The 26,546-nt window shown below is 33.1% G+C and overlaps 3 protein-coding genes and 1 long non-coding RNA gene across 8 annotated transcripts in view; 3 read left to right on the top strand and 1 right to left on the bottom strand.

Moving 5' to 3' along the window:
• Nucleotides 1-125: 125 nt before the first annotated feature.
• Nucleotides 126-1,617, bottom strand: LOC145945147 (uncharacterized). Of its 3 annotated transcripts, none has more exons than XR_014426799.1 (4): nucleotides 1,531-1,617; nucleotides 792-1,227; nucleotides 490-699; nucleotides 126-424 (listed from the first exon to the last, which is right to left on the bottom strand). It is a non-coding gene; the product is annotated as an uncharacterized LOC145945147 (long non-coding RNA). The 3 variants fall into 3 exon arrangements; XR_014426798.1 differs by lacking the exon at nucleotides 1,531-1,617 and adding an exon at nucleotides 1,352-1,489; XR_014426797.1 differs by lacking the exon at nucleotides 1,531-1,617 and adding an exon at nucleotides 1,352-1,489 and having other exon boundaries at nucleotides 490-665.
• A 1,858-nt stretch (nucleotides 1,618-3,475) lies between these two features.
• Nucleotides 3,476-9,944, top strand: Spt5 (Transcription elongation factor subunit Spt5). 2 transcript variants are annotated; one of them, XM_083053718.1, is made up of 13 exons: nucleotides 3,476-3,831; nucleotides 4,705-4,767; nucleotides 4,847-4,931; nucleotides 5,142-5,230; nucleotides 5,348-5,597; nucleotides 5,717-5,949; nucleotides 6,031-6,529; nucleotides 6,617-6,965; nucleotides 7,066-7,655; nucleotides 7,775-8,139; nucleotides 8,221-8,622; nucleotides 8,714-8,886; nucleotides 9,045-9,944. In XM_083053718.1, the coding sequence occupies exons 2-13, from the start codon at nucleotides 4,752-4,754 to the stop codon at nucleotides 9,285-9,287; spliced, it is 3,294 nt and encodes a 1,097-aa protein (XP_082909844.1). In that variant the 5' UTR covers nucleotides 3,476-3,831; nucleotides 4,705-4,751; the 3' UTR covers nucleotides 9,288-9,944. The 2 variants fall into 2 exon arrangements, with proteins under 2 accessions (XP_082909844.1, XP_082909853.1); XM_083053727.1 differs by lacking the exon at nucleotides 3,476-3,831 and having other exon boundaries at nucleotides 4,553-4,767; nucleotides 8,723-8,886.
• Nucleotides 9,945-10,626: 682 nt separating this feature from the next.
• Nucleotides 10,627-15,465, top strand: LOC145944934 (uncharacterized). Its single transcript, XM_083053636.1, has 13 exons — nucleotides 10,627-10,632; nucleotides 10,895-11,039; nucleotides 11,222-11,603; nucleotides 11,902-11,988; nucleotides 12,155-12,230; nucleotides 12,307-12,478; nucleotides 12,717-12,798; nucleotides 13,255-13,374; nucleotides 13,566-13,725; nucleotides 14,213-14,431; nucleotides 14,594-14,663; nucleotides 14,908-14,969; nucleotides 15,206-15,465. The coding sequence occupies exons 2-13, from the start codon at nucleotides 11,016-11,018 to the stop codon at nucleotides 15,450-15,452; spliced, it is 1,701 nt and encodes a 566-aa protein (XP_082909762.1). The 5' UTR covers nucleotides 10,627-10,632; nucleotides 10,895-11,015; the 3' UTR covers nucleotides 15,453-15,465.
• Nucleotides 15,466-15,493: 28 nt separating this feature from the next.
• Nucleotides 15,494-26,546, top strand: part of Ror (tyrosine-protein kinase transmembrane receptor Ror) — a 313,177-nt gene continuing 302,124 nt past the window's right edge. Inside the window, exon 1 of one of the 2 annotated variants that reach the window (XM_083053431.1) lies at nucleotides 15,494-16,311. In XM_083053431.1, the coding sequence (XP_082909557.1) occupies nucleotides 16,242-16,311 (70 nt within the window). In that variant the 5' untranslated portion in view covers nucleotides 15,494-16,241. The remainder of the gene's footprint in view (nucleotides 16,312-26,546) is intronic. The other variant, XM_083053440.1, reaches the window with a different exon arrangement.

Genomic DNA, 26,546 nt, shown 5'->3' with positions numbered 1-26,546 from the left:
TTATGATGGCAATAAAAATATTTTTTCAATACTCGACAATCTTCTTTTGACTTTCGAAGAACTGAAGTAATTTAATTGAATAGAACAAGATTTCTGAATAAGATTTCTATTTTATATTTGTGTACATGTGTGTTAATTACTTATTAAATTGACTTATTAAATTTTATGCAAAATTTTTATTTCTGTAAAAAAAAAAATCCTTTTTCCATAAACATAATGTACAGATCATCCACAGCATGCTTGAACAATTTCCTGTTGGCTGTCCTCTGTATTCTCGAATAATTCCCAGAACGCTGATGGCACATGCCAATGGATGTATTGTTTTATATGATAAATAATAATATCCTCGACGAATTATAACAGCTTTAAAACTCACATCTTCCACAAGATTAGCAAACTCTTGTTCAATGCATCCTTCTTCAAGCTGTGAAAGAGAAAATAATAATAAATATAAATATATATATATATAGCTTTATATGACATTTGTACCTATTATTATAATCAAATGTTTTGTCGCATGTTTGAATCACATGATTCTTCATACAAGTATGAATTAATGATATGAGTGCATTTCCTACGAGTCTCTCCAATAATTTTAACTGAATTAGTTTTCTGTTTGTCTCGTGAAACATATAAATAATCCATTTAGCTGAGCTGTCGACTTCCTGGATACATCCAATGCACTGAATCTTTGATTAACTGATATATCCATTTTAAAACATATAATTCTGTATATATCTCATAGGTATTGAATAAATCACAAATGTGAACACATTAAGATAAAAGTTTACCTTGTGGCGAGTTGTCTGAATTGCAGAATACATTATAAAGGCAATTTTATATAACTGCTCTATAATACATTCGTGACACAGAGGTAATAGGCTCAACTACATAGCTCTCAAGAGAAGCTTGAATCGTGCTTCCATATCATTTTCAGCTTGATGGATCGTAGCCGCATCTGTGTTTTGTCTTAAATATTCCAACATTTTTAGAACAGGTAAAAACTCCGTGAACATAATGTACAGATCATCCACAGCATGCTTGAACAATTCCCTGTTGGCTGTCCTCTGTATTCTCGAATTTTTCCCAGAACGCTGATGCCACATGCCAATGGATGTATTGTTCTATATGATGAATAATAATGTTTTCGACGAATTATGACAGCTTTAAAACTCTTTCATCTTCGGCAAGATTCGCAAACTCTTCCTCAGTGCCTTCTTCTTCAGTCTGCGAAAGAAAAAAAAATAAATTTTCGAAATAAAAAAAGAGTCATTAAGTATTTGATCAAAACAATTGTGTCTAAATCCAATGAAAAGAAAAGCGAAAATTGTTAATATATAATATTAATTACATGCAGCAGCTTCTCGAAAAAGCACGTTCTATGCGGACAAAACAGTATATTGTATCATTTCGATTCTCAATTCGTATTAATAACCCCTTTTACATAACTCCATTATGTTTACGACTAACAGTGTTTATCGTTTATGTGTCTAGGGTCGGTAATGTAGTTTACTAGCTGTAAATGATTACCTTTTACGCCCGTAAATATGCCAGAATTAAAACCTCTTCGGGATATATGTTTTCCTAAATTATGCCTCTTTGTACGGTATGTTCTCCGTATCATCTCTCGCCAGAGTTAATAGCAAAGCATGTGTTGCAAAGAGGCATGATTTAGGAAAACATATATGGCGAAGAGGTTTTAATTCAGGCATATTTACGGGCGTAAAAGGTAATCATTTACAGCTAGTAAACTACATTACCGACCCTAGACACATAAAAGATAAACACTGTTAGTACGTAAACTTAATGGAGGTTAATACGAATTGAGAATCGAAAAGATACAATATACTGTTTTGTCCGCATAGAAGGTGCTTTTTCGAGAAGCTGCTGCATGTAATTAATATTATATATTAACAATTTTCGCTTTTCTTTTCACTGGATTTAGACACAATTGTTTTGATCAAACAGTTGATCAAGGATTCGTCAAATCTCAACTACTGTTTATGATAACAAGACCGAATAATTTGATGACTCTCTCTCTATTTTTTTATTTTGAAAATTTATTATTTTCTCTTTCGCAGACTGAAGAAGAGGGCACTGAGGAAGAGTTTGCAAAAATTTGTGAGAGTTTTAAAGCTGTCATAATTCGTCGAGGATATTGTAAGGGTCTGAGCAGAATGACTGATTTATACTTTTAAAACAATGTTTTATGTTTTAAATCTTTGTCTTTAGTAACGCACAATACTGTTTTTTGTCTCAAATCTTAAACGTGTGTACAAAGTGTAACACTACTATAAGTGTACTAAGCATAAAACATTGTTCTTAAAAGTATAAATCAGTCATTCTGCTCAGATTCTTATTTATCAAATAGAACAAGATACATCCATTGGCATGTGGCATCAGCGTTCTGTGAAAAATTTAGAGAGAATACAGTGGACAGCCAACGGGGAATTGTTCAAGTCTGCTGTGGATCATCTTAACGTTATGTTGACGGAATTTTCACCTGTTTTAAAAATATTGGAATATTTAAGACAGAACAAGGATGTGGCTTTGGATTTATAAAGCCTCGAATGTGACACGAATTTACTATAGAGCAAATCCATAAAATTGCTTTTAATGCATTCTGCAATTCAGAAAATTCTTCTGAAGGTAAATTATTTGTCTTAATGTAATCACTTTGTATGATTTATCTAATACTGAGATATATACAGAAATATATGTTTTAAAACAGTATATCGATTAATCGGAGATCCAGTACATTAGATGTACTGTATCCAGGCAGTCGACAAGTGTCAGCTGAATAATTGTTTATATGTTTCACAAAACACAAATAGAAAACTAATTGAGCTGAAATTATTGGGGAGACTCGTAGGAAATGCACACATCGTTAATCCATATTCATATCAAGAATCACGTGATTCAAAAAACATGTGACAAGTTGTAACAGATTTTATTAGAAAATGTATGTGAATTTTCATCTCTCTCTCCCTCTTTATTATACGCTTATATAATTTATAATAATATTTATAACAATGATAGATATATATGTGGTGTGATTTTAATTTTTTACAGTGGGGTGCTCGAAACTGTTGTCATGAGTCAGTGGATAAGAATCTGTTTTGATGGTTTTCTGGAAAACTGTTGCACTTGGTGATGAAATCTGTAGCGACATTAATAAATTTAAATAGAAATTATCATTACTTTCTATATGAAACATACACCAAGATAAGGATCGATCATCTATTCAACGTAATAATAGGTATAAATGCTGTGCATACATATACATATATTATTCATAAAAACATGTGTGTTTGCATGCTATACTTTTTTTTCTAGAATACGGAAGACATCCACTCTGACACCAGTTATAATTTGCAGAGAGAATTCTTTTCCACTTCCGCACTCATACTGTTGGAGCAATTCTGGCCGCCGTTTAGGAAGACTGGTAACTGAAACTACCGAACGCGCGTCATGCAGAATTGAATAAGTATGTGATCGCATTCGAGCCCTTAAAGGGAAGTAGAATGCTCTGCTGGAAGTCTCATTTAGGAAATGTGGAGAAATCGAATTAATCGATAGGAACTTGGATATAAACGTTACACGCAACAGCACGTTTAATTACACTTTCAGAATAAAAATAAGTGCATATTGGCCGATATTATGATCAGGCATAATCACACAAAGTGAGATTGTCACTAATTAAAGTTGAATCATTGATGACTAGGCTTTGCAAGATTTGGCGCAAGTGATGCACGCTCCAGCGATTGTTTTACGACGCGAAATGACATTCTGGGTGTCGCAAGGTCGTCTGCAGAAAACTTCCAACGATGTGTACATCCTAAAATCATATTACGACAATCAATAAAATACGTGATACTACTCTAAAATTAGAGACAAATTTGAACAAGTTTGAAATTTTGAAATATTCACGGAATTTAGAAGTTATCCGTTTTCTGCGATATTCTATCTTGAAATCTCGCGATAAAATTTTAGCAGTTGATTTAAAGAAAGCTAAAATATAAAACGAACAGATGTTAAGTAAGTAAAACTTAATTGTGCCTGATTTTTTTTATTTGCTTTGTTACGCATTAATTATAAAAATTAATAACTCATTAATCATTTTGTTATAGAAAATAATTTCCATATATCATTCGCGATTTTTAATAGGAAATGTAGGTCTACTTTTAATTCTCGCATTACGACTGATCAGTCATTTTACATATGCATGCACATAAGCATGTACATATACATATTCATATTCATATTCATATTCATATTCATATTCATATTCATATTCATATTCATATTCATATACATTTATGCCTCGTAAAATGCTCGTAAATACGCCTGAAATCTCCGAATGCATACTTCTTTATAGAGTATGTTCTCCGTGTCGCCAGGCGAATAAGTTAATAGCAAAACATATGTTGCAAAGAAGTATGTATTAGGAGACCATATTGTGCGAAGAGGTTTTGAAAAACTCAAGATTTATTGTAAGATTTACCGACTGTAGAGTACGAGATTTTTCGTCGTACCACTGACGAGGTACTTTGTCGACACTTTCGTGTATACCCATTGAGTAAAATCTTTTTAGTTCTAGAAATTTTCGTTAGAAGCGCCACTATACTTTTTCCATTTCATAACTCCATTTTGTTCATTCCAACCTTATTCAAGAAATTGTCAGGAGTTGTTTTGTGTTTTTAGGGAGTGCGTTTCCCTAATTTCCACTTTCACGAGCAAATAATCTCGAAATGTCGGATTCAGAAGGTAAGAATCATAATAAAAGTAATAACAATGTGATAGTATCAACATCTGATGCGAAAAATGTATAATAAAACTTATACAGGTGCCAGCGATGCTGGAAGTCCTTCACGAAGTTCGGGATCCAGAAGTCCGTCTAGGTCTCGTTCACGTTCCCGATCACCATCTGGGTAAGTAAAAATCTCGCATTGTATTTGCATACGTTACATATGTATAGAATTCTCAAGGATAAAAGATATTATCTTTTAAATATATTCAAATTGGCTTATCTTAAGTACTACATATACATATGTGTATATATACATATATATATATGTTTGGATTACATTCAAATATATTTTATTTTAATTATGTGTAAAGTGTATTTATTTCATTTATAGTTCAGAGGATGGAGATACAAAGGCAGACGAAGCAGAAGAAGCTAGGTCGGGAGATGAAGAAACTGTGGAACCAGAAGAGGAACCTGAAGGTATAAATCATAAAGTTTTTAATATTGAATAAAGTATATAAAAATTTTTGGATTACAATTTTCTTAATTAAAGTTAAATTTTTCTTTACAATTCTTTGATATATTTTTTGGTTATAGGAGAAGACTTGAATAGCAGCGAATATGATGAGGAAGAAGAGGAAGAAGATGACGATAGACCAAGGAAGAAAAAGAAGAAAGATAGATTTAGTTTTATTATAGATGAAGCTGAAGTAGATGATGAAGTTGAGGAAGATGATGACTGGGAGGAAGGTGCTCAAGAAATTGGTATTGTAGGAAATGAAGTGGATGAATTAGGGCCAACCGCACGTGAGATTGAAGGGCGACGTAGGGGTACAAATCTGTGGGAGTAAGTATTAAGATTTTTGAAGAGAGAGATATTACAACTTTTTATTTCAATAATTTTTACTATTTTTATTTAAATAAAAATAATTGAATCCTCTGTTAATAAATATATTTTTTTATTAGTTCACAGAAAGAAGATGAAATTGAGGAGTACCTCAGAAAAAAATATGCTGACGAATCGATCGCTGCTCGTCATTTTGGCGATGGTGGTGAAGAAATGAGTGATGAGATCACTCAGCAAACTTTATTGCCTGGTGTCAAAGATCCTAATTTGTGGATGGTGAAATGCCGTATAGGAGAAGAAAAAGCTACTGTGCTCTTATTGATGCGAAAGTTTATTACGTATCAATTTTCTGGTAAGATAAAAATATTAAAGAAATTAAATCTCATATTCTCGTATATCTTCATAATTATTTCTTTATTTTTTAAAATTTTAGGTGAACCTCTCCAGATAAAATCTGTTGTGGCTCCGGAAGGGGTAAAGGGTTACATTTACATAGAGGCTTACAAACAGCCACATGTAAAAGCTGCTATTGATAATGTTGGAAATCTTAGAATGGGTATATGGAAGCAGCAAATGGTACCGATTAAAGAGATGACGGATGTGCTACGAGTAGTTAAAGAGCAGACTGGTTTAAAAGCTAAACAATGGGTCCGTTTGAAACGAGGCATTTATAAGGATGACATAGCTCAAGTCGATTATGTCGACTTAGCGCAAAACCAAGTTCATCTAAAATTATTGCCAAGAATAGATTATACTAGACCACGCGGTGCATTAAGAACAGCACAAAGCGAATCCGAAGCATTGAAACGCAAGAAGAAAAGAAGACCACCAGCAAAACCATTTGATCCTGAAGCAATCCGTGCTATTGGTGGAGAGGTTACTAGCGATGGAGATTTTCTGATTTTTGAAGGAAATAGATACAGTCGTAAAGGGTTTGTATTCTGCTTCTGTGTTGTATAATATATATTTTATTTTTTTTTTGGTATGGTTTTTTATTGTGATAAATTATTTTTGTGCAGCTTTCTTTACAAGAATTTCACCACAAGTGCTATTATCGCAGAAGGTGTTAAACCTACACTTTCTGAATTAGAGAGATTTGAAGAATCGCCAGAAGGTGTTGAGATAGATTTGAGTGGCACACCAGGAACTGGAGTTTCTGGAAAAGAAGATCAAGCTGTAACTCATTCCTTTAGTAATGGAGATAACGTAGAGGTGTGCGAAGGAGAATTGATAAATCTACAAGGAAAAATCGTTTCGATAGATGGAAACATGATTATGGTTATGCCAAAGCATGAAGAACTAAAAGAAGCCTTGGAATTTCAAGCTTCAGAATTACGAAAGTACTTCACACAGGGTGATCATGTCAAGGTAAAATGTCTACAACGTCAATCATTATGCTTCTTCTATTAAAATAGAGAAATTTCTTTTTTTACAATGTTGTTACAATATTATTTTAATTAATCCGTAGGTTGTAGCTGGAAGGTACGAAGGTGATACAGGTTTGATCGTCAGAGTAGAACAAAATAGAGTGGTTTTGTTCTCTGATTTATCAATGCATGAACTTGAGGTCCTTCCAAGAGATTTGCAATTATGTTCTGACATGGCGACTGGCGTCGATAGCTTAGGACAATTCCAATGGGGTGACTTGGTGCAACTTGATACTCAAACAGTTGGCGTTATCGTGCGATTGGAACGTGAGAATTTCCATGTACTTTCTATGCATGGAAAAGTGGTCGAAGCGAGACCGCAGGGTCTTACAAAGCGTCGAGAGAATAAAAACGCGGTCGCTTTAGACTCGCAACAAAATACCATACAAAAGAAGGATATTGTTAAAGTGGTTGACGGACCGCATGCAGGTCGCGGTGGTGAGATTAAACATTTATACAGGAGTTTTGCTTTCCTACACTCGCGAATGTTCGTCGATAACGGTGGTATATTTGTGTGCAAGACCAGACATTTACAGTTGTCTGGTGGGAATAAAACAAATTCTATAAACTCCATGTCACCAGTGGCAGGATTTATGTCACCCAGAATTGCTTCTCCGATGCATCCGAGCGGGTTGGTCTTATTCTTATTCTGTTTTATTAAAAATTCGAGATATCTAATTTTATATCTATCTAAATAATTTAACTTTTAAATTTAATTTACGTAAACTAAACTATCGATCATTCTTACAGAGGCAGTTTTGGTCGAGGCGGTGGCGGAGGTGGAAGAGGCAGAGGTCGCGGTGGCGGTGCTGGTGCGAGACGCGACAGGGAATTAATTGGCACAACCATTAAAATAACTGGTGGACCATACAAGGGAAACGTGGGTATTGTAAAGGACGCGACGGAGACAACAGCGCGCGTGGAGCTGCATTCCACTTGCCAAACGATTTCTGTCGATCGATCTCACATAGCGAACGTCGGTGTCCCGACAAAGGACGGCGGTTTCAGCAGTTACAACAGAACTCCAGCTTACGGAGCCGGTGGACAAACGCCGATGTATGCGAGAGACGGATCGAAAACGCCTATGCACGGTTCCCAGACACCCATGTACGAAAGTGAGTAGTCGTCATCATATAATATATAATTTTTTTTTTTTCTTGAAATAATTTAATATTTGTTTAATTTTTATTTTACAGACGGTTCTCGTACTCCTCATTATGGTTCGATGACACCATCTCACGATGGTTCGCGAACTCCAGGACAGTCAGGAGCTTGGGACCCGGCAGTTACTAACACACCTGCTAGAACGAACGATTTCGATGGCTATAGTATGGAAGAAGGTGGTTCACCTGGCTACGCACCTGGATATCCACCTACTGGGGGACCATTTACTCCACAAACTCCGGGCACCATGTATGGTTCGGAACAAAGCTTCAGTTCATATCAACCAAGTCCTAGTCCTGCGGGCAGCGCTACCGCAAGTCCAAGTCCTGCAGGTTATGTCGCTACTCCGTCCCCAAGTGGCACTGGATACACTACCAGTCCTCGTGGAGCATTCGCAACACCATCTCCGATGAGTTACAGTCCTATGACACCTGGTAAGCAACATAATATTGACAAAGGGCTCTTAATATAGAGTAAAGAATATATACTTTTTGTGTGTATGTAACACAATTTATAATTCTTGAGGGGCGGCAGGTAGTCCGTACAACCCGCAAACACCCGGTTCTGGATTGGATGCAGGTGTTGGTTCTGGCATAAGTGGTTCAGATTGGCATACGACAGATATTGAAGTACGCATCCGCGACTCTCATGATGATCCCGCACTTGCTGGACAACAAGCCGTCATTCGAGGAATTTCTGTATGTAATTCTGTCAATTCTAAATGTATATATAAGATCTAGATAATTATCACAATATCAATATTGATATACACATGTGCACGCGCATACACATATACATTTTACAGGCTTCACTGACTCTGATTTCTAAAAATAACATTTATTTATCTATTTGATAGGGCGGTATGTGCACCGTTTACTTACCCACCGAAGACCGAGTTGTTAATCTAGGATGCGAGCAACTGGAACCTGTAGTCCCATCGCGTGGCGATCGAGTCAAAGTAATTCTAGGAGAAGATCGCGAAGCCGTCGGCACTTTACTCTCTATTGACAATCAAGAGGGTGTGGTGAAACTCAATACGGAAGAGATCAAATTCCTGCAGTTGCGATTTTTATGTAAAATGAAAGCACCTAACACGTAATCTTTCAGCTCTTATTGCATTGATGTTGCAATTAAGTAAGTAAAAATTTATAATATTATGACGAATAAAGACGACGAATAAATATGACGAATAAAGACGACGTTGTAATCGTTGGTATCCTCTTATCTTGCAATATTCATTTTGATCATGTTAATTATTATTGACATTAAGAATAGGTTTACTCTTTGGACGTTTAATCGTTTAAAGTGCTTATATGATTTTTTTAATTTTGTTTATTTTGATTCTGTGCACGCATTAATGATGTTACATATATACTGCTAATAAATGCTTATTTGATCGTAGAAAAGAAACATCATTGCTAATATGGTAGCGAAAAAATAAAGAAAGCGTAAATATTAATATGCGTTTTTTATTTGATTTTAAATTGAACACCGTAATGGCGACACATAATTAATTAAAGATTACTTCAAATAAAATACAATGATCAATTCTAGTAGATTTTAAGTGAGCACTCAAAAATGGAATAATCTAAAATAGCACTTATAAACCTAAGCGTTCCAAAGAGAGAGCAAATTGCATTCTATATATCTATTTTTTCTCTTATTCTCGCTACATTAAGTATATAATTCGTAATAACTAGATATCACAGTAGAAAGAAAAAAAATTGTTTTTATATTTTTTTGTAGTTAAGATTGCATGATTAAACTTTTCGTTTTGATAAATTCATTTTACAGTATATGTATTGTATATGTATATATGTTCGATAATATATACATATATATAAATTATATGTATATTAAACACAATTATTAATTATACTTATCTCTGCGTATAATTAAATGGATTTGTCACCACACGACATTAAATATATCTTATTATATATTAGATATATTTATGTATGTGTGTGTGTGTATTATTGCTTATCTATTATCAGTCCATCCAGTTCCTATCACATTATATTGTTAAATTATACTCTATTGCATTATATTTTTATTCATTTTGAGCACATTAAATAATGATTTTTATAAATTTGCGTAATGCTATCAAGAAACATTATTTCTAAAATACTAAATTTAACGAAATTTTTATAATTAAAATTTAGCATTTATCATAAAATGAGAAATTATATACATATACTTGAAATTAGTGTTTGTTTTGTATTAGCATACTGAAGCGTTGCGTAAATAAACACCCTGAAATAATCTATATAACAGGCGTAATAGTAGATAAAATGGGTGCAAGTCGTTATAGGCTTGTCAAAAATATTCAAGAAACCCGCGAAAAAAAATCACGTGGTTAAACATTTGGAATTCTTGTTTCAGAGTATGAATATATGTTCCTTATTATTTCTCTTGATATTTGGAGATTGCATCTTCAGTAAAAAGTTTGTCTTGCATTTCATAGATGTATATATCATATAAGTAGAAATTAAAAATATTTTCTTTACATTTAATTATTTAATATGCTAATTTTATTTTGTAATATTAATATTACCGATAATTAAATAATGAACTAATTTTTCTTTGAATTAAAAGATTTATAATCAGTTCAAGATAATACATACACTGAAACATAATCGCGTTACATTTTACGAATTCAAATTTTCTTTCAAATGTAATTTATTATTTATTTTGTCTCTCTAACAGGATAATCGATGCCAAATCTTTTAAACATGATCACAATATCGGTACCGTTTTATTTGAGAGAAACGATTATGGAAAACAGTGCTGGACCAGCGAAGAATTTGCCATCCTTAGTAGTCGGAGGATGTTTCAAGATATTTTGCCCCAGGTATATCTAGCGAGAGCATTCTAAAAATTTTTTTATTAACATAAACTATTATTTAAAAAATAAGAATAAAATATTTTCTCATTATAAACAAAAAGTTTGGAAATAATAATTAAAAGATAGTCGTAGGAGTATGAAAGAATATCAAAAGAATCTCATAGAGATTGAAATTTTCTTTCTGCTAGGTGAAAGTCATCGATTCTCAAAACGATCAGTACATAGCACATCTCATGGACTATTTTCACATATGTCTCGAGAGTGTGCAGAGGCTGTCTGTGGGCAAAACGAAGCATCTGATGTTGAAAGCTCTGGCAGACACTCTGGGCGGTTACTTGCGAGTTTACATCCTACCTATCACAAGGCGTTCGTATTACGCAGGGAATATCAAGTATCGCAACGCGAAGATGCTGTTCGAGCTCTTCGATGAGCTGAAGATCTTCCTTCGGACAAACGGCGCCGGCTGGTCGAAGCCTAGCCAGGACATTGAAAGTGTCAAGATTCCTCCTATCGTAATTACACCACCGAAAACATCGATTGCCTGTAACGGACTTATTATGTATTCGGCACGTTAGTACGACTACTAATCCATTACGATTCAAAGAAATTTCTAAAAAAGAATACAAATTAAATATATCATTTTGAATTTGATTGTCTAAACTCTAAACAATAAGGAAATAACTTCTGTCATTCGTAGCTTATCTTTACAAAAGAGAAATATAGCTTACAAGTTTTTATTATTTAGAGAAATATCTACATGATTCTTGCAAACTGTATATCGAATTAATTTTGATTTGAAATCGTAAATCAATATTTATTTTAAAGGATATTAAAGGTTTAATAATTTGGTTTTTTTCTTAATGAATAGCTTTCGACAATGATTATCGAAGCTTCACGTTCAGAAAAAAGAAACGGTCCATAATGAAGCGAAGACATTCTAGACGTGCAGTCGATGGTGAGAAGGAACAAATTTAACTTTAAACGACACTAGTATTAGTGTACTATTTTAGTACTACTCCATATGGTTGACATAAGAATGAAAACTGGAAGTATTTTTACCATCCAAGAAAATAGTTTAGCATTTTTGGAGAATTATATAAAGATTTTTTTATTTCGACAAGGCTATAATAACGAAGCTGCAATGAGCGAAGTCATTATACCACTTCCGTTCTTCGATAACGAAGTGAATCCTAACAGGTAGTTATTGAGTAACTTGTAAGAATGCTTCATCGATTAAAAATCTTACAGATTCTTAAACAGATTCTTTATCTAGCATCGCGTTGCCCTTCAAAACCGATAGTTTGCAATCGTTGTATTCGGAAAAATCGGCTTTCGCGCTCGTAAAGTACTACATCGCCAGTGTGAAGTGCATTATATCACGATCGAACACGAGAACGCAGTTGCAAAGATTCAACAAAGATTTTCACGTCTGGTTCCAACAATCCGTACGAATCACTACGTTCTTTAATGATAATATCAATTACGAAATGTTTAAAAAATTAAAATATCAAAATTTAAATAATGATATAAATCATGAAGTATCCGAAATAGAGAGAGATATTCTGCAGCTTTTATGCTAGAAAAAACATCATGCTTAGTTTCTTTCGCAGAGGTTCTTCCATTTCGTAATTGTTGAGATTAATTCCACACAGAGAGTAAATAAAAGTATCGTTTGCATTCCAGGTGCGTCGACACCTGGATGACGAAAAGTGGTATCCAGCATTCGGGGGTGTTCTCAGAGTAATGGCTACCTTACGAGAATCAGGTAATATTTCATGACGGTCTCCTTGCTTGTAATTCATCGTATTTGAAAATTAATGAGACCGATATACTATTCCGTTTAAGCGTTTGCATAGCTAAGGAATTGCACTTTTCGTGACATTTCTCTGACCATGTTTTCAATTCATGTACAACTTGATCATGCAGCTCAAAAAAGAATAAAATATAAATGCGTGTCCATTTTAATCTTTTGATGCATTTCAAATGCATTTACGTGGCAAAGCTTCGTATAAATGCAACGTCTTATTGCATTTTAATTTTAGAAAAAGCTTTATACGTAGAGAGAAGATAAACACAAACATTATTTTAAATTACTTTATAATATTGAGATAAAATCAGTAAAATATGCAGTTGCTAGAAAATATATATCTGTTTTTTGTCTTTTTTTAAATACAAATAATTTTATGGAATATGTTCCTTATAACTTAATATTTTATTTCAGGTACAGAGGATAGAATTATGAAGAGCAGAACAAGCGGAACTTATCAAGTTATGCCCCAAATAGGTGCGGAACGTGCGAGTCAGATAGATAAGAGCATACTTTACAAAGGAAAGGAACAAAGTAAGTTGCTTGTGAAATAATACGCGATAAAATTTTTTTTTTACTTTTACATATATAACATTTAATTTGATTTAGTTTTTTTAGTAGTTGTTCATATAATTTATTTAGTTTATTTTTAAGAGTGCTTTAATTTATTTAATAAAAATTTCTAAAGGTTAAAAGATAATTAAATTTGTGTCAATTGAATTTAGGCAACGACAAAATAATGACGCTTAACACTACGGAAATCGTGATTATAGCGATAGTATCCGCATTGGTAGTGTGGTTACTAGTGGGTTTAAGCTTAGTGTGCTACAGATTCCTCACCAAGCAACCCGAGGAATGTTCACCTTGCGAACCGAAAACTACTCCGTAAGTTGAAATGTTTTCTTACGGTCGATATAATTTTTTTCGATTATACTTAAAAAATATGTGATTTAATTTCAATTTTTTTCCTATTAATCTTTTTACCGATTTTAATTCTTCTTGATGAGATTTTTAAGTCTTTAATTTTTAAACCTTTATGAGAAACTATGAACATATTTTATTAAGCACAATTAACTTACAATGATGATAAGAAAAACTAATTAGTTGGAAAAAGTCTAATCTATAATTCTACTGCAAAATTAATTTTTTATAAGATTTATTTTTTCAAATTGACTTTTACACTCTTCTGAGATTTATAAAATTATTGGTATAAGATTAGAAATATAATATTATATAAATAATAATATATTAGTTCTAATATAAAAAGTTATTATAATATATATATTAAATTTTGAGCATTCGCTAAAAGTATTTTTTATAAAAGATCAATAAATACTGAGTAATGATATTCAATCTGTTCTTTTTTCTCTAGATTCGCAGTTCTGTATGAGAATGCGGATTATTGTCAGCCGGATACGTGCTCCTCGAAGTCATTGCGAAAGGGCGTGCTTGAAAAATTGAAAGAATGGTGGAGAAATAGATTTGGACGATGTCCAGGTGGATGCCAAGATCATATGGATGAGGAACGTTGTTTAGCCGCAATCAATTACAACAGTAAAGACAGCATCAGTAATAGCGGCAGAATTTATTCGTGAGTATATACAGTGTCTTTCTTTATATTATATTAAAATATATGTTCCTATTAATAATAGATGTGATATAGTCCTGTAATCATATTGCTAGATTAATCATTACGCGTTATTCATAAGCTATTACGAATGCGATTTTATTTCAAGATATTCTTAATTAACAGGCGAAAGAAATACACTAAATCTACTTCCGCTTCGCCATCAGGAACATCTAGAGGTCGTACGCCTTATAAAGTACGTGATTATGACTGCATTTTTATTCATGTATATTTAATGTGAATAAATATACATATTTTTAAACTTTAAACGTTAATTATTGTGCAAGAGTTACAAAAAAATGAATGAAAAATTAATTCTCTTATAATTAATTCATATAAATTCGTATAAAATTAATTTGTACAAATAACGATCTATTTCGCCATATATTATATGCGACATTGTTGTGTAATAAATAAATCATAAATTTTATCTATTACAGCATAGTGTTTGCTATAGTTCTGAAGGATCGACCACCTACTCCGATAGTCCAGCCAAGCCAAGGTAGCAGTTACATTAATTTCAAGTTTGTGAACAATAATACAAAATATAAAAAAATGCTCTAAAATATACCATTTAACTTTAGAATATTTCAATCGATAAACAAATAAAATGCTTCTCTCTAATATTAGCCGTTTGTAATGCAGTATTCGCTCGCGGAAAGAAATTACGAGAATTGTTTTATTCCGCATCCCCGATCTGGCATGGTCCTTTGGACCATTAATCTAATTTCATTACAGCTGGCCGCGTCGAGAGCACATCCGTGCGCTTTCTTTTCTTTCGATCGTTCTCCGTTATATGCCCGTCGTGTTCGCGCGGCTCTCTTTTCCCTCCGGTCACGCGTACGAACAGCAACTTGTTGCAAGCGAGACGAAGATAAGCGACGCTGAGGGAAGAATGGGAGCGCAGCGCGAAAATTTCAAACGTCGCGCACGCGTCATCTCGCGCTTGCGCGCGAGTCTCCCGAGTGGGGATGAGATCGCGTGAAGTGAGCGGCGCGTCGGCAGTTGTCAGTGTCGCGCGACACATCGAGTGGTGATGCCGTATTATTCCTGTTCTTCGTAAGGACGTGATGATAATGGCACGCGTGTTCGCGAAAGACGCCGGCTCATGGACAGATTAGACAAAATCAATCAAATCCGGAATCACACCTGCAATCGAACGGTTTCGGACAATAAGACTGTCGCGAATATTGTGTGCGATCGCGGTAAGACGCTCGCAGAAAATCCCGTGCGTTCGTGTCCTAACGGTCATAACGGAGAATTAGCGAGAGTTAATTTGAATTAGCGTAATTACCAGCGTTAATTATCAGTCAATTCGCGATGTATGACACGCTGTGTGAATCGTCACTCGTGTGTCTCGCACGAGAATCCTCGGAGGACGATGTTTAGACGATTGAGAGAGAGAGAGGACGATTCCGTTTCGCGCCATTTCGTTACTTGATCCGTGCGGGCGCCATTAATACGCAGTGATAATCTCGTTGTTTGACATGCGATACACCAACTGGATACATCTTCGACGAAATTGTCGAGAGGATTCGGAGTGAAATTCGTGAGTTATGGTTCTGATATAAGAACAGATCGTGCGCGATACGTGAATATACACACGAATGTTGACATTCTTTTTATTGCACCGACAAGTATATACCCGTGTTTCCGCGTTTCTACACTGACTGTATTTTGAATATGTGTGTTACCGCGAGTTTCTCGTGTTTCCTCGTATTCGTGCGCGTCTACAATTGACTTTTGTGCGTTCTGTGCTTCGTCGTGGGACAACATGGCACGAAGGAGCCACCGCCAATTATGCGCGCTGTTCTTCCTCCTCCTCTTCGCGGATATCATCAAAGGTAAAATCATCACTTTGACATCTTATTGTTAGCGTTCAAAGAGGAAATAAAGCATGCCTCGTTTATCGTTTGAAGAGCCAATAAAGTATGTCATAAAAAATTTACAACTTTATAATAATTGTAAGATTTTTATATAAATTGGATTTTAGAAATGTTTCTCTCAGTCGAAATAATTTTTTTTTTCTCTAATCACTTGTTGGAAACGTGTATTTAACTATATTTATATATGTATATATTTAATTATACGGTATTCGCCGTTATCAGTCGCCGATTATTTATTGTCGAGCGCGTATTTCGGAGACGAAATGCATATAGCACCGAAACTTTACAATACTTATTGTGTATTTTTTGTGCGTAAAACACGAATCTGTAAATTAAAATCCGGTCCCTCTCCGTGGGAAGGGGGGCCGAAACCCACTGTAACTTTTTTTTTACTTGAAAGTGACAATTTTAATCTACAGATTCGTGTTTTACGCACAAAAAATACACAATATTATAAAGTTTCGGTAAAATCGGAGAGGATGGAGCTTCTTATTATCAATTATACTTATATATATATATATATATATATATATATATATATATATATACTCTTATTAGCTCTTCAAAATTTGTGAAATTTTTGAAGAAACAGAAGTTGAAGTTTTTGATTTAAATAAATCACATTACAGGTTTTGTTGAATTTATTTGTACTAATATAATATATGTATAATAAATCATATGAGCCATCTACACAGATAATAATGTCTTGAATTATCTTAATTTTATCGGGAATTTTGCTAAAATAATTCTATTATATGAAAAAATTTTAAATATTTTAATTTATTAACAATATTAATAAATAATAATATTATTTAGAATAATTATGTATCGTTGTTTTGTTTCGCAATCTTATCAATGGTTTTATCAGCGGTTCAATCGAAAAAATTCTTAAGTTGTACGATAATATAAAAATAAACGTTTAATCTCTCTATTCGAAATTTGTGATCGGCCGATTCAAGAGCACTTTCAACTTCTGTTTTTCTTCATAAACATTCAACAAGTGGTGAGGTCTATTGGCTCGTGCGAGTTAAGTTCACGAGAGCTTCTTAAATCGCCCAAACTTTGCCAAGACTTTTATCGTCATAAAATATCGAACTTTACTACAGCGATTTTTAAAATGTTGGCTATATAGTGTTTAGGTGTATGTTTTAATATATCCCCTCCCTGATTTCTGTCTATGAATAAATAGGTGTGATGTACATAAATTATTTTTGCAATATATTCGATATATATAAATTAATTATTAATTATTATAGAAATTATAATATTTATTTAATTAGATTCGAGTAATTTTATATACAATAATTTGCACCTTTTGAATTTCAAGTTACATTTTATACACGTATTTATTAATATCATATCGACATTTCAACACTCACAGATAGAGTAATTTACATGTATTTATTAATATCATATCGACATTTCAACACTCACAGATAGAGTAATTTCGTAAACGATTTCAAGTATTTCGCGCTTCGTTAGCCAAGGTAATAGCCTCAGTTTTAATTACCGTCTAATGTACTATTACCGTCTTCCTTGACACTCACTCCGGTCGCGTAACGCTTTTCATTTACGGATGGTTGAGTCTGCAAGAGGCGAATTTTGCGACGTCGACAAGACCAGTTTTCCCTTCCTTATTTTTTCTACCCCAAGGCTAATAGATTTAAGGTCGACGCATTTCTCGAAAATTTGCGTGCTTAAATTAACCGAGGACTTGTAAACACATCTTTTTTTCAAAACACGTTAGAAATTGCCTTGCAAATTTCTTTTGCAATTCTATTGTTCTTTGATATTCTGTATAAAAATATAATAATTTTTTTTCGTGGTATCTTATCATATTAGAGAGCTTTTGATATAAAAAATTATAATTTTATATACATATATTGTATATATTAACATTTTTTGAAAATATTCAATCTGAAAGTAAATTATTAATTGATACTTTTGAATAATAATTAATGCCATTTTTTATAGAATATTATTGCATAACATATATTAATTTCTAATGCTAGAATAATTTCGAAACGCTTATTGTATAATAGGTATATCTGCTATATTAATTTAAAAAAGAAAAAAATATAATCATAGATATTTGAAAAAGTCTGATTTTTCATCTTTTGTTAGTATTCATTAAAAATTTAAATAAGAAAGTATAGATCTATACATTAAGAGAATTTTCTCTTATAATTTACACTGAAAATCATGATAATCGTGGGACAATATGGTATGGAAAGAATTTTAGAGAATTTCTCTGATTAATACTTATCGCAATAAAAATATTAATATCTATCATAATAAAATATAAAACATGTTTGATTAATTTTACTAAACTGCATAGTAAAATTAATCAAACATGTTTTATATTTATTGTGATGGATATTATTATCTTTATTGTGATAAATATTAATCAGAGAAATTCTCATAAAATTCTTTCTATATCATATTATCCCACGATTACCATGATTTTCAGGGTAAATTCTAAGAGAAAATTTTCTCTGTGTACAATTTATAAAACAAATTTTTTATCGTATATATATGCTATCGATTTAATAACGCGATAACGTTTAATGAAATTAATGCATGAATGACTGGGTTTATTCATGATATTATAACCATAACTGTATGTATATCTATTAAATTCTAAAGACTAACTTTATTACATCATAAATACGATTATTATACTCACATTAGATTATATTTAGTTATGATCAGACAATTTATATATACATACAGTACAGAAGGAAGAATTGTGTTCACATGTAGAAATTCTTTTGACATTAATGCGCAAATTTATAAATTATCGCTGTGATCGCAGTGAGAGGCTGCGTTCTCTTTTTCCTCGCCACTTATTTATGCGTTCGAGTTTTAAGAGGCGCGATTTTATTGGCTTGTAAATAACAGATATTATGCGCGGCGGCACATCCCCGCATTTAAGGACTCCATCGGACGTTATTTGAAGCTTAAAGGGAACGATGCGAAGTGCGTGCCAGTACAATAAAATATCGCGATTATGATTGCGACAAAACGTGTCGAAGAGGATGAAAAAACTCGCGAGTTTTTCTCGTTTTCTCCCGTCACTCAATTTCTTTAGTCACAAATTTTACGGAAGCTTTGTGCTAATATACGTTGTTGTCGGTAATTAGCAGCCGACTCATCTTCCATTACTTTTACCCGCAATTTACTTCAACCTTCTTCAGCGTGAATAAATGTGCTAATTTATTTTAACACGTGGCTGTCAATATTCCTTCGGTATACAGAATGATGTACAGACTAAGATATATTTTCAGAAAAAAAAAAAAAAAAAAAATAGGATTTACAGAATTGTCGAAAATATTTTTCTAAAAAACAAAATTTTTATAACAGTTAAATGTTTTTGTTTGAGATTAAACTTCCTTAAAAAATATGTGAAGAATATTTATAGTAAAAAAAGATGAACAACATCTCTTGATATTCAACTTATTTATTATAGTATTTCGAGGGAGCATTTTGAAAAACCTTATCCTTTGCCTTTGATAGACTTACTTAAGGATACGAGAGAGCACGTAACATTGAAACGTGGTTCGAATGTTATATGTAGGGTCTAAAAATGACTATATCTATAGCAGCAGGTCGTGAAAAATTCCTTTTCGTATAAGAATATCGTAGAATGTATTACAATTTTTATAAGCAGCTAAATAAATTCATAATGTAATACTTGACTGGAAGTAATACATTAAAAAAATTTCATTCATATACTCATTAATCTTTTGAAGCCATTTATTCGTCAGTTCTTTTGAAAGAAAAAAAATGATTTAAACAAAAGTACGACAAAACATTACATTACTAATAATTTAACAATATATTATTATATATTATTAATTCACACATATTATTTTATGCTATGATAAGAGATAACATATGGAGAATTCTTGATTCGACAGTATATTTCTCGATCTTACTTTAGCATAGTGAATACAAAGAAGTGAAATACTCACGCGTTAGAAGCGACGACGGGCAAAAGCGAGACAAGTCGTTCGCGAAAGGAGCGTGTAACGACCCGCGTGGCTTTATAGTTCTTGCGATCGTAAATAGCGGGTAGGCGACATCCATGAGGTAATCTCCGCGTTGTATCGAGTACCGTGGAGAAGCGTTTACACACTTCTAGGAGGCTAGTATAACGGTGCGCATGTTCACTCCTGAGCAGATGATTAATTTACGTGGCTGTTTTTCACTGCATATTAAACGTGCGCGGTTAATAGCGTCGATGCGCTTAATGATCGATAAACCATGATCGTACATCGCTTATATTCACAGGTATGACTTATAAATCGCAATTTACGTGATTCTTCGTGCTTCTTTTTTCCTTTTATCTTTTGCCAACGATTTTTGCAGATAACTCCGCGTACCATCTTTTGTTCTCGTAATATTAAAATACAAATGATAAATTACCTCAAATATTGACTCATATTTATGACATTAGCGTCGGTATATAAATACATAAAAAAAAAGTATCGGATTGTTATCTAATTTAAAATAGGTAAAAAAGTAACACAAATCTATCGACTATAACATTGAATTGCGTTTTTATTTTCCATCGCGAACAAAGAGAGTTTATTTGCTAAAATATGTATGTACGTGTGATAAAAGATAATTATAAATATTGAAAATTTTATAGTGCTCACCATGCGATACCTAACATACATAATTCTTCGTGATCAGGAAAACTATCTTCTATGATTTATTATAATACACGAACATATTTTCGGGAAAAACTAGTAAACAATATAAATAAGTAAATATTGCATCTTTGTTTTCTCCTTGCTTTCTTTCTCGAGTGTTTCTTGATGTTACATATTCATCGATACGCATTTCCATGGAACGGTATCGAAATTCGCGGACAAAAGAAAACGGATGGTTTGTCGCGTCGTTTAAACCGCTCATGCGTAAGCTCGTATCGATTTTAATTAAACTATTAATATGTATGGATCCTCAGCTGATGGATGAAAATTTGAATTATCGCGTTGATCTTAGGCAAAGGTCGACCCTCGGTGATTACGGCATTTCTTGTACGTATATTACGTATACGTATTTTTAATATATTATCGTTTTGCCACAATATACATATATTTGTACATTCTCGATTGCTACCCATTAATCATTCGCAGATTAGTCGAATATCTTTCCTAGTTTTTTTTCATAAAATTAGAAAGATTTTTCTCATTGTTTCCTAATAAAAAACGTAATGATTAAAAAATATATATATTAAAACAAAATAATTATATATTTTCAATAAAATATTTAGCTTCTAAGATTAATTAAAGATATATATCATTACGAATTCTAAGAATGGAATGTTATCTAAATTGCTTGTGTGTTAACACAGGCTGAAAACAGAAAAATAAAGACTATTGTTTTTACGAGTTAATAATATCAGTTGACAGTGGCTCGTATAATTTTTTATCTTAATAACTAACGAACTGAAGAGATTCGACTCATAAATGCACTCCCGGTCATCATTCTAGTTGAATCGCAAGCGAATGGTTCGAGTCTTTTGGGGGGCTAAGATTCAGTGGGGGTCATTATGTAGAGTCATAAATTTGGCGAAATCTATAGAAGGAGTTTCTTCTACATTTCTCTCGCTCCTGCTACCCGTATCGCGTACAATAGAAATGATCGCACAAAGAACCGTAGTCTATGTAGAAAATAAATTCGAAGTATCGTCGCTAAAATATCGGTGCACTTTATCACTAACTCGAAGGAAATCGTACATCGTCATGGTGCACGGCGTAGAACTATTGTTCTCATTCGATGAAGTTGAAACTTTAGCTTCGATGTTTCTTTTACGGTCGACGACATCAGTTTTCTAGGATATCAAGAAATATATCTGTCTCATGTGCCGAGTTCTGAAAATTTTAAAAGAAAAGAGAACTATAGGAAATTTAACAGTATAGTTGTATTAATATTACTTTCGAGTACAATGTGAGTGTATGGATTAAATTTCTGGCCAATTTGAGAAAATATTATTTTCATTCTCTCTTTTATATTACTTTTGTAATATACATATTTATTGATAAAGAAACTTTACTTTGCTTTTCGCAATAATAGTTTATGCAATAATTTTTCATTCAAAACATCTGTTTGATGTATTAATAATTAATTATAATATAATGATACTTATGAAAGTATTTTAATATACTGATAATTCGTATTTATAGTATCGTCATTAATAGGCAGTATACAAATTTATTCGCGGGTTTTTTGTGCCTTATACATATAATAGCTGCAACTCTTTTATTCGTGCGAAGAACAATATTTTTCTTTTGCTCCTTGGTAACAGGGTCATAAATAAATCGCGATCGTGACGTTAACTTGAAAAAACACTCGAGTGTGCTACGATTTCGTGATAATCCTTTTTTCGAGCTAGAACACACAAGGATACGCATTGAAAAAGAGCTTATTTTATTTAAAGCAATTTTAAAATTCAATTATAATTTATCGTTTTGTTTGAATATATAAATTTTCCAAGACTTTTTTTTATTAAAATTTCTTATTAAATTGTTCAATTTATTTCGGAAATATATGTGACACGAATGAAACATGAATATCATTAGTGTTAATTAAAAGATCTAGTCTTGTTTATTGCCAGACCAATTTAATCAATAAAGATTAAAATAGAAAGATTCTGTCAATTCTATGTTTATCAGAAAATCCCAATTGAAGATACAACTTTAGGGGTTCACTTTAAAATTCAATATGCATCAAGGCTTGAATAGAAGAGCACTGCGCGAGAGTAGACAGTAAGATAAAGAGACCCGGGACGGAACTTCTTCAGATTTTATCGCGGTTGAAACGTTAGATTACTCTGTTTCGTCCGGAACAAATTGCTCCGGCTATTCTGTCGGAGTGGACTTTCGCGAGGGATTTCGTGTTACGTTCCTCCTCCAAAGTTCCATTGCAGATAGTCTCTTGGCCCTTGCCGGAGGGTCCTTTAGTTCTGCCGTCCAACCTGATGAGTTTGGCGGTCTGGTAGTGCTTTCGAGATGTCCTTAGCGAAGGCTAGTCGACGCGGCGGCTCGTTCTATATTTGCGAGGACATTGCATCGCGAATATCGCGTGGCAGTAATAAACAGCAACGGAAATAAGCGAAGAAAGGGAATACAGTCGTAAGTCAGAGAGTCGCGAGTACGAGACGCGAAGAGGAGACCAAAGGGAGAAAAAGGGAGAAAGGGTGGATGCAGAGGTAAAGTGGGAGAAGGGGGTTGAAAGTCGATCCGTCGGAGTAAAGTCAATGCCCGGCGAGTGAGGGCGAATAAATCTGTGGCTTAAATTTAGATTGCCGCGAAAACGTCGCCTCTCGCTTCTACATGATGGTCTGAGAATCGGCCGGTGCTGCCCCCTAATGAAGCTGTTTGAATCAAAAACAATTATTGTAATTTTTTAAATAATTTTTGCATATATATAATTAATATATATACATATAAGCGTAGAATATTAAATTATATATAAGAAATTTAAAGAGATTAATTACTTATTAGACGATTAATATAAATTATATATAATATATAATATATATATAATATATGTATAATATATGTATAATATATATAATAATATATTGAGAGAATTTTCTCTTAGAATTTACCCTAAAAATCATGGTAATCATGGAATAATATGGTATGGTGGAAAGAATTTTATGAGAATTTCTCTGATTAATATTTATCACAATAAAAATAATATCTATTACAATAAAATGTTTGATTAATTTTATTAAACTGCATAGTAAAATTAATCAAATATTTTATTGTAATAGATATTATTTTTATTGTGATAAATATTAATCAGAGAAATTCTCATAAAATTATTTCCATATGCCATATTGTCCCACGATTACCATGATTTTCAGAATAAATTCTAAGAGAAAATTCTCTCTATGTATAATCGTTTAATAAATAATTATAATCTCTATACTTTAAAATACTTATCTAATTTAATATACCGCGTATATATGTATGTACATATATATTTTTTTTACAAATTTTAGTTCAATTAAGAGAAGAATTTTTTATGTAACTTGTACAGATTATGTGAATATCTTAGTGAGTATAAACTTGATGATTGATTTTTTCGTGCTTTCAGATATAAATTATTTTTATATAATCTTTAACATAAATATTATAAAATATGTTTTGCGAAGAGTTTGTTTTATTTTTCGCATTTTCATCATGTTATGCTCTGCAATATAAATACTTTAGTTTAAAATATTTTTCGAAGGTGTATTTCAAAAATGAAAAAAACTGCGCTTTTTTTACTCGAATAGGCGTAACGATTGTATTTAAATGAACAGCAAAGAGTAACCAAATAGGCAAAGCATACGCGGTTTCTCAACCATCTGCGCGAGGATTGGTGAACGTAAACGCGGAGGCGACTATGAATCTTGCTCACTTTTGTGCTATAATCTAATATTACGCCCCACACCAAGTACATTCCGAGATTGCGGCAAAGTGCACATTCGAGCGGACAGTTTTCAGCGTGCAAAGTCGACGGCGGACGGAAAATGCCTTGCTTCGAGCATCGTGAGTTAACATCTGCGAGTCATTTCGCCGCGTTATTTCCACCAGGCTTCGTCGAATGCGACGTTCCTTTTGCTCGTGCTTTGTCCACATGAGAGTGCTCTCTTCCAAAACGACAGATTTAATTATCACGACTCTCTTTCGCCCCTCGTGCGCACGTGGATATGCTTCTTTTTTCTCCAGTGCACTCCTTGCAATCAATACGCGATATTGCGTTATCCAAACTGAAACGAATGAGGTCATCGTGTTCTTAGAACGATATACATATATCGAGAACGAAGTAACAATAATAAATAATCAGTGTCATTTTGTCCGATAAAGATTTCGTTCTCAGAATAATATAGATTGCGCTGTACAGATGCAATTTCTTATCTTAAAGTGAAAAAGAGTAGATATTTAACTGTAGAAATTATGATACATTTGTTTTAAAAAAATTACAAATATATATATAATATATATTTAATACAAATTTTTATCATTATAAATAATTTTATCTCTTTTTTCTAAATTAAAATTTGTCACATCATTTATAGTTATAAATCACGTTGATTACAACGTTATTTACGGGATCAGGAAAGCGCGATGATACGGCGATGATAACAAAGAGAATTGGAAAGAGGTCGAGGGAGAAAAGGATAGAAGAGCATTTCGCAGTTATTGCACGTTTACATTACTGGAATAAACCATTTGGCGAGGGTATCGTACGATCAAAAGCGCGGAAGGCTTCAATAATATCGGAATGCATTTTCGTCCGGTGCAATATTCGGTGCGACGCTATACAATATACCGTTCTCTAAAACAGGGGCAGTATCATTTCAATTGCAATTCGTCAGACGCGCCTTTGAATGCAACTCTGCGTAGATAGCAAATACGAACGCACGCATAGGGAAAATACGTGTGTTTTTTTCGGCCAACTTTCTCTAAATTGCGAACGATACTTTTAACGAGCCATTTGTCAGGATTAATCAACGTATTTTATTTTTGCCGTGTAATCTTTTTGTGAGATTTTCGAATAAACAGCGAAGTTTGAAATTTGATAAATTCCGAATTTTGATTTCGCGAGCTGGACGAGAATAATTTTTTTATTCGCGAGACGCGCAACAATCGACGTAAAGTATGCCATCTTTTGCATCTTATATAACATGGAAAGTTTCCCGAGAAATATTATAATCTATGCAAATATACTGTCACACAGATATATTTCGGTTGCTCGATGAATTTATTATACCGATTTTGCATAAGGATCACAGGATTTGCTTCGTTACACATATATTTGCAGAATGTCCATAGACGAATATGCTCGAAATTGCACGAGATGAGCGCAACGGCCGTGCATGACGGGCGAGTATTCCGTGATTTAATTAATTAGCGCGAATTAATCCCAATTAGTGAATCTTGTCTGACGACTGCCAGGTGAGTGGGCCCCCCTTCGTTATGCATGAAAGGTATGCAGGCGCTTTCACACCGAAACCCACGCGTGTATCATGGCCAATAGGATGCGGGCGTTTTCACGGATTGATATTATTCTGTGATTATTAATATTATCCCACGAAATAATAGCTGCGTCAAAGTGCACGCGTCGAAATTATAATTTAAGATGTTTTTTTATGTATTTTGAGAATAGTTTGCACAATGCTAAAAATT

This window comes from Prenolepis imparis, unplaced genomic scaffold (genome assembly GCF_030444845.1).
Source record: "Prenolepis imparis isolate NDT839.2.m4 unplaced genomic scaffold, iyPreImpa1.0 SCAF_1, whole genome shotgun sequence".
NCBI classification, from domain to species: Eukaryota; Metazoa; Arthropoda; class Insecta; order Hymenoptera; family Formicidae; genus Prenolepis; species Prenolepis imparis.
Note: the sequence above shows the minus strand (reverse complement) of the source record. Positions and strands in the feature narration are given on the sequence as shown.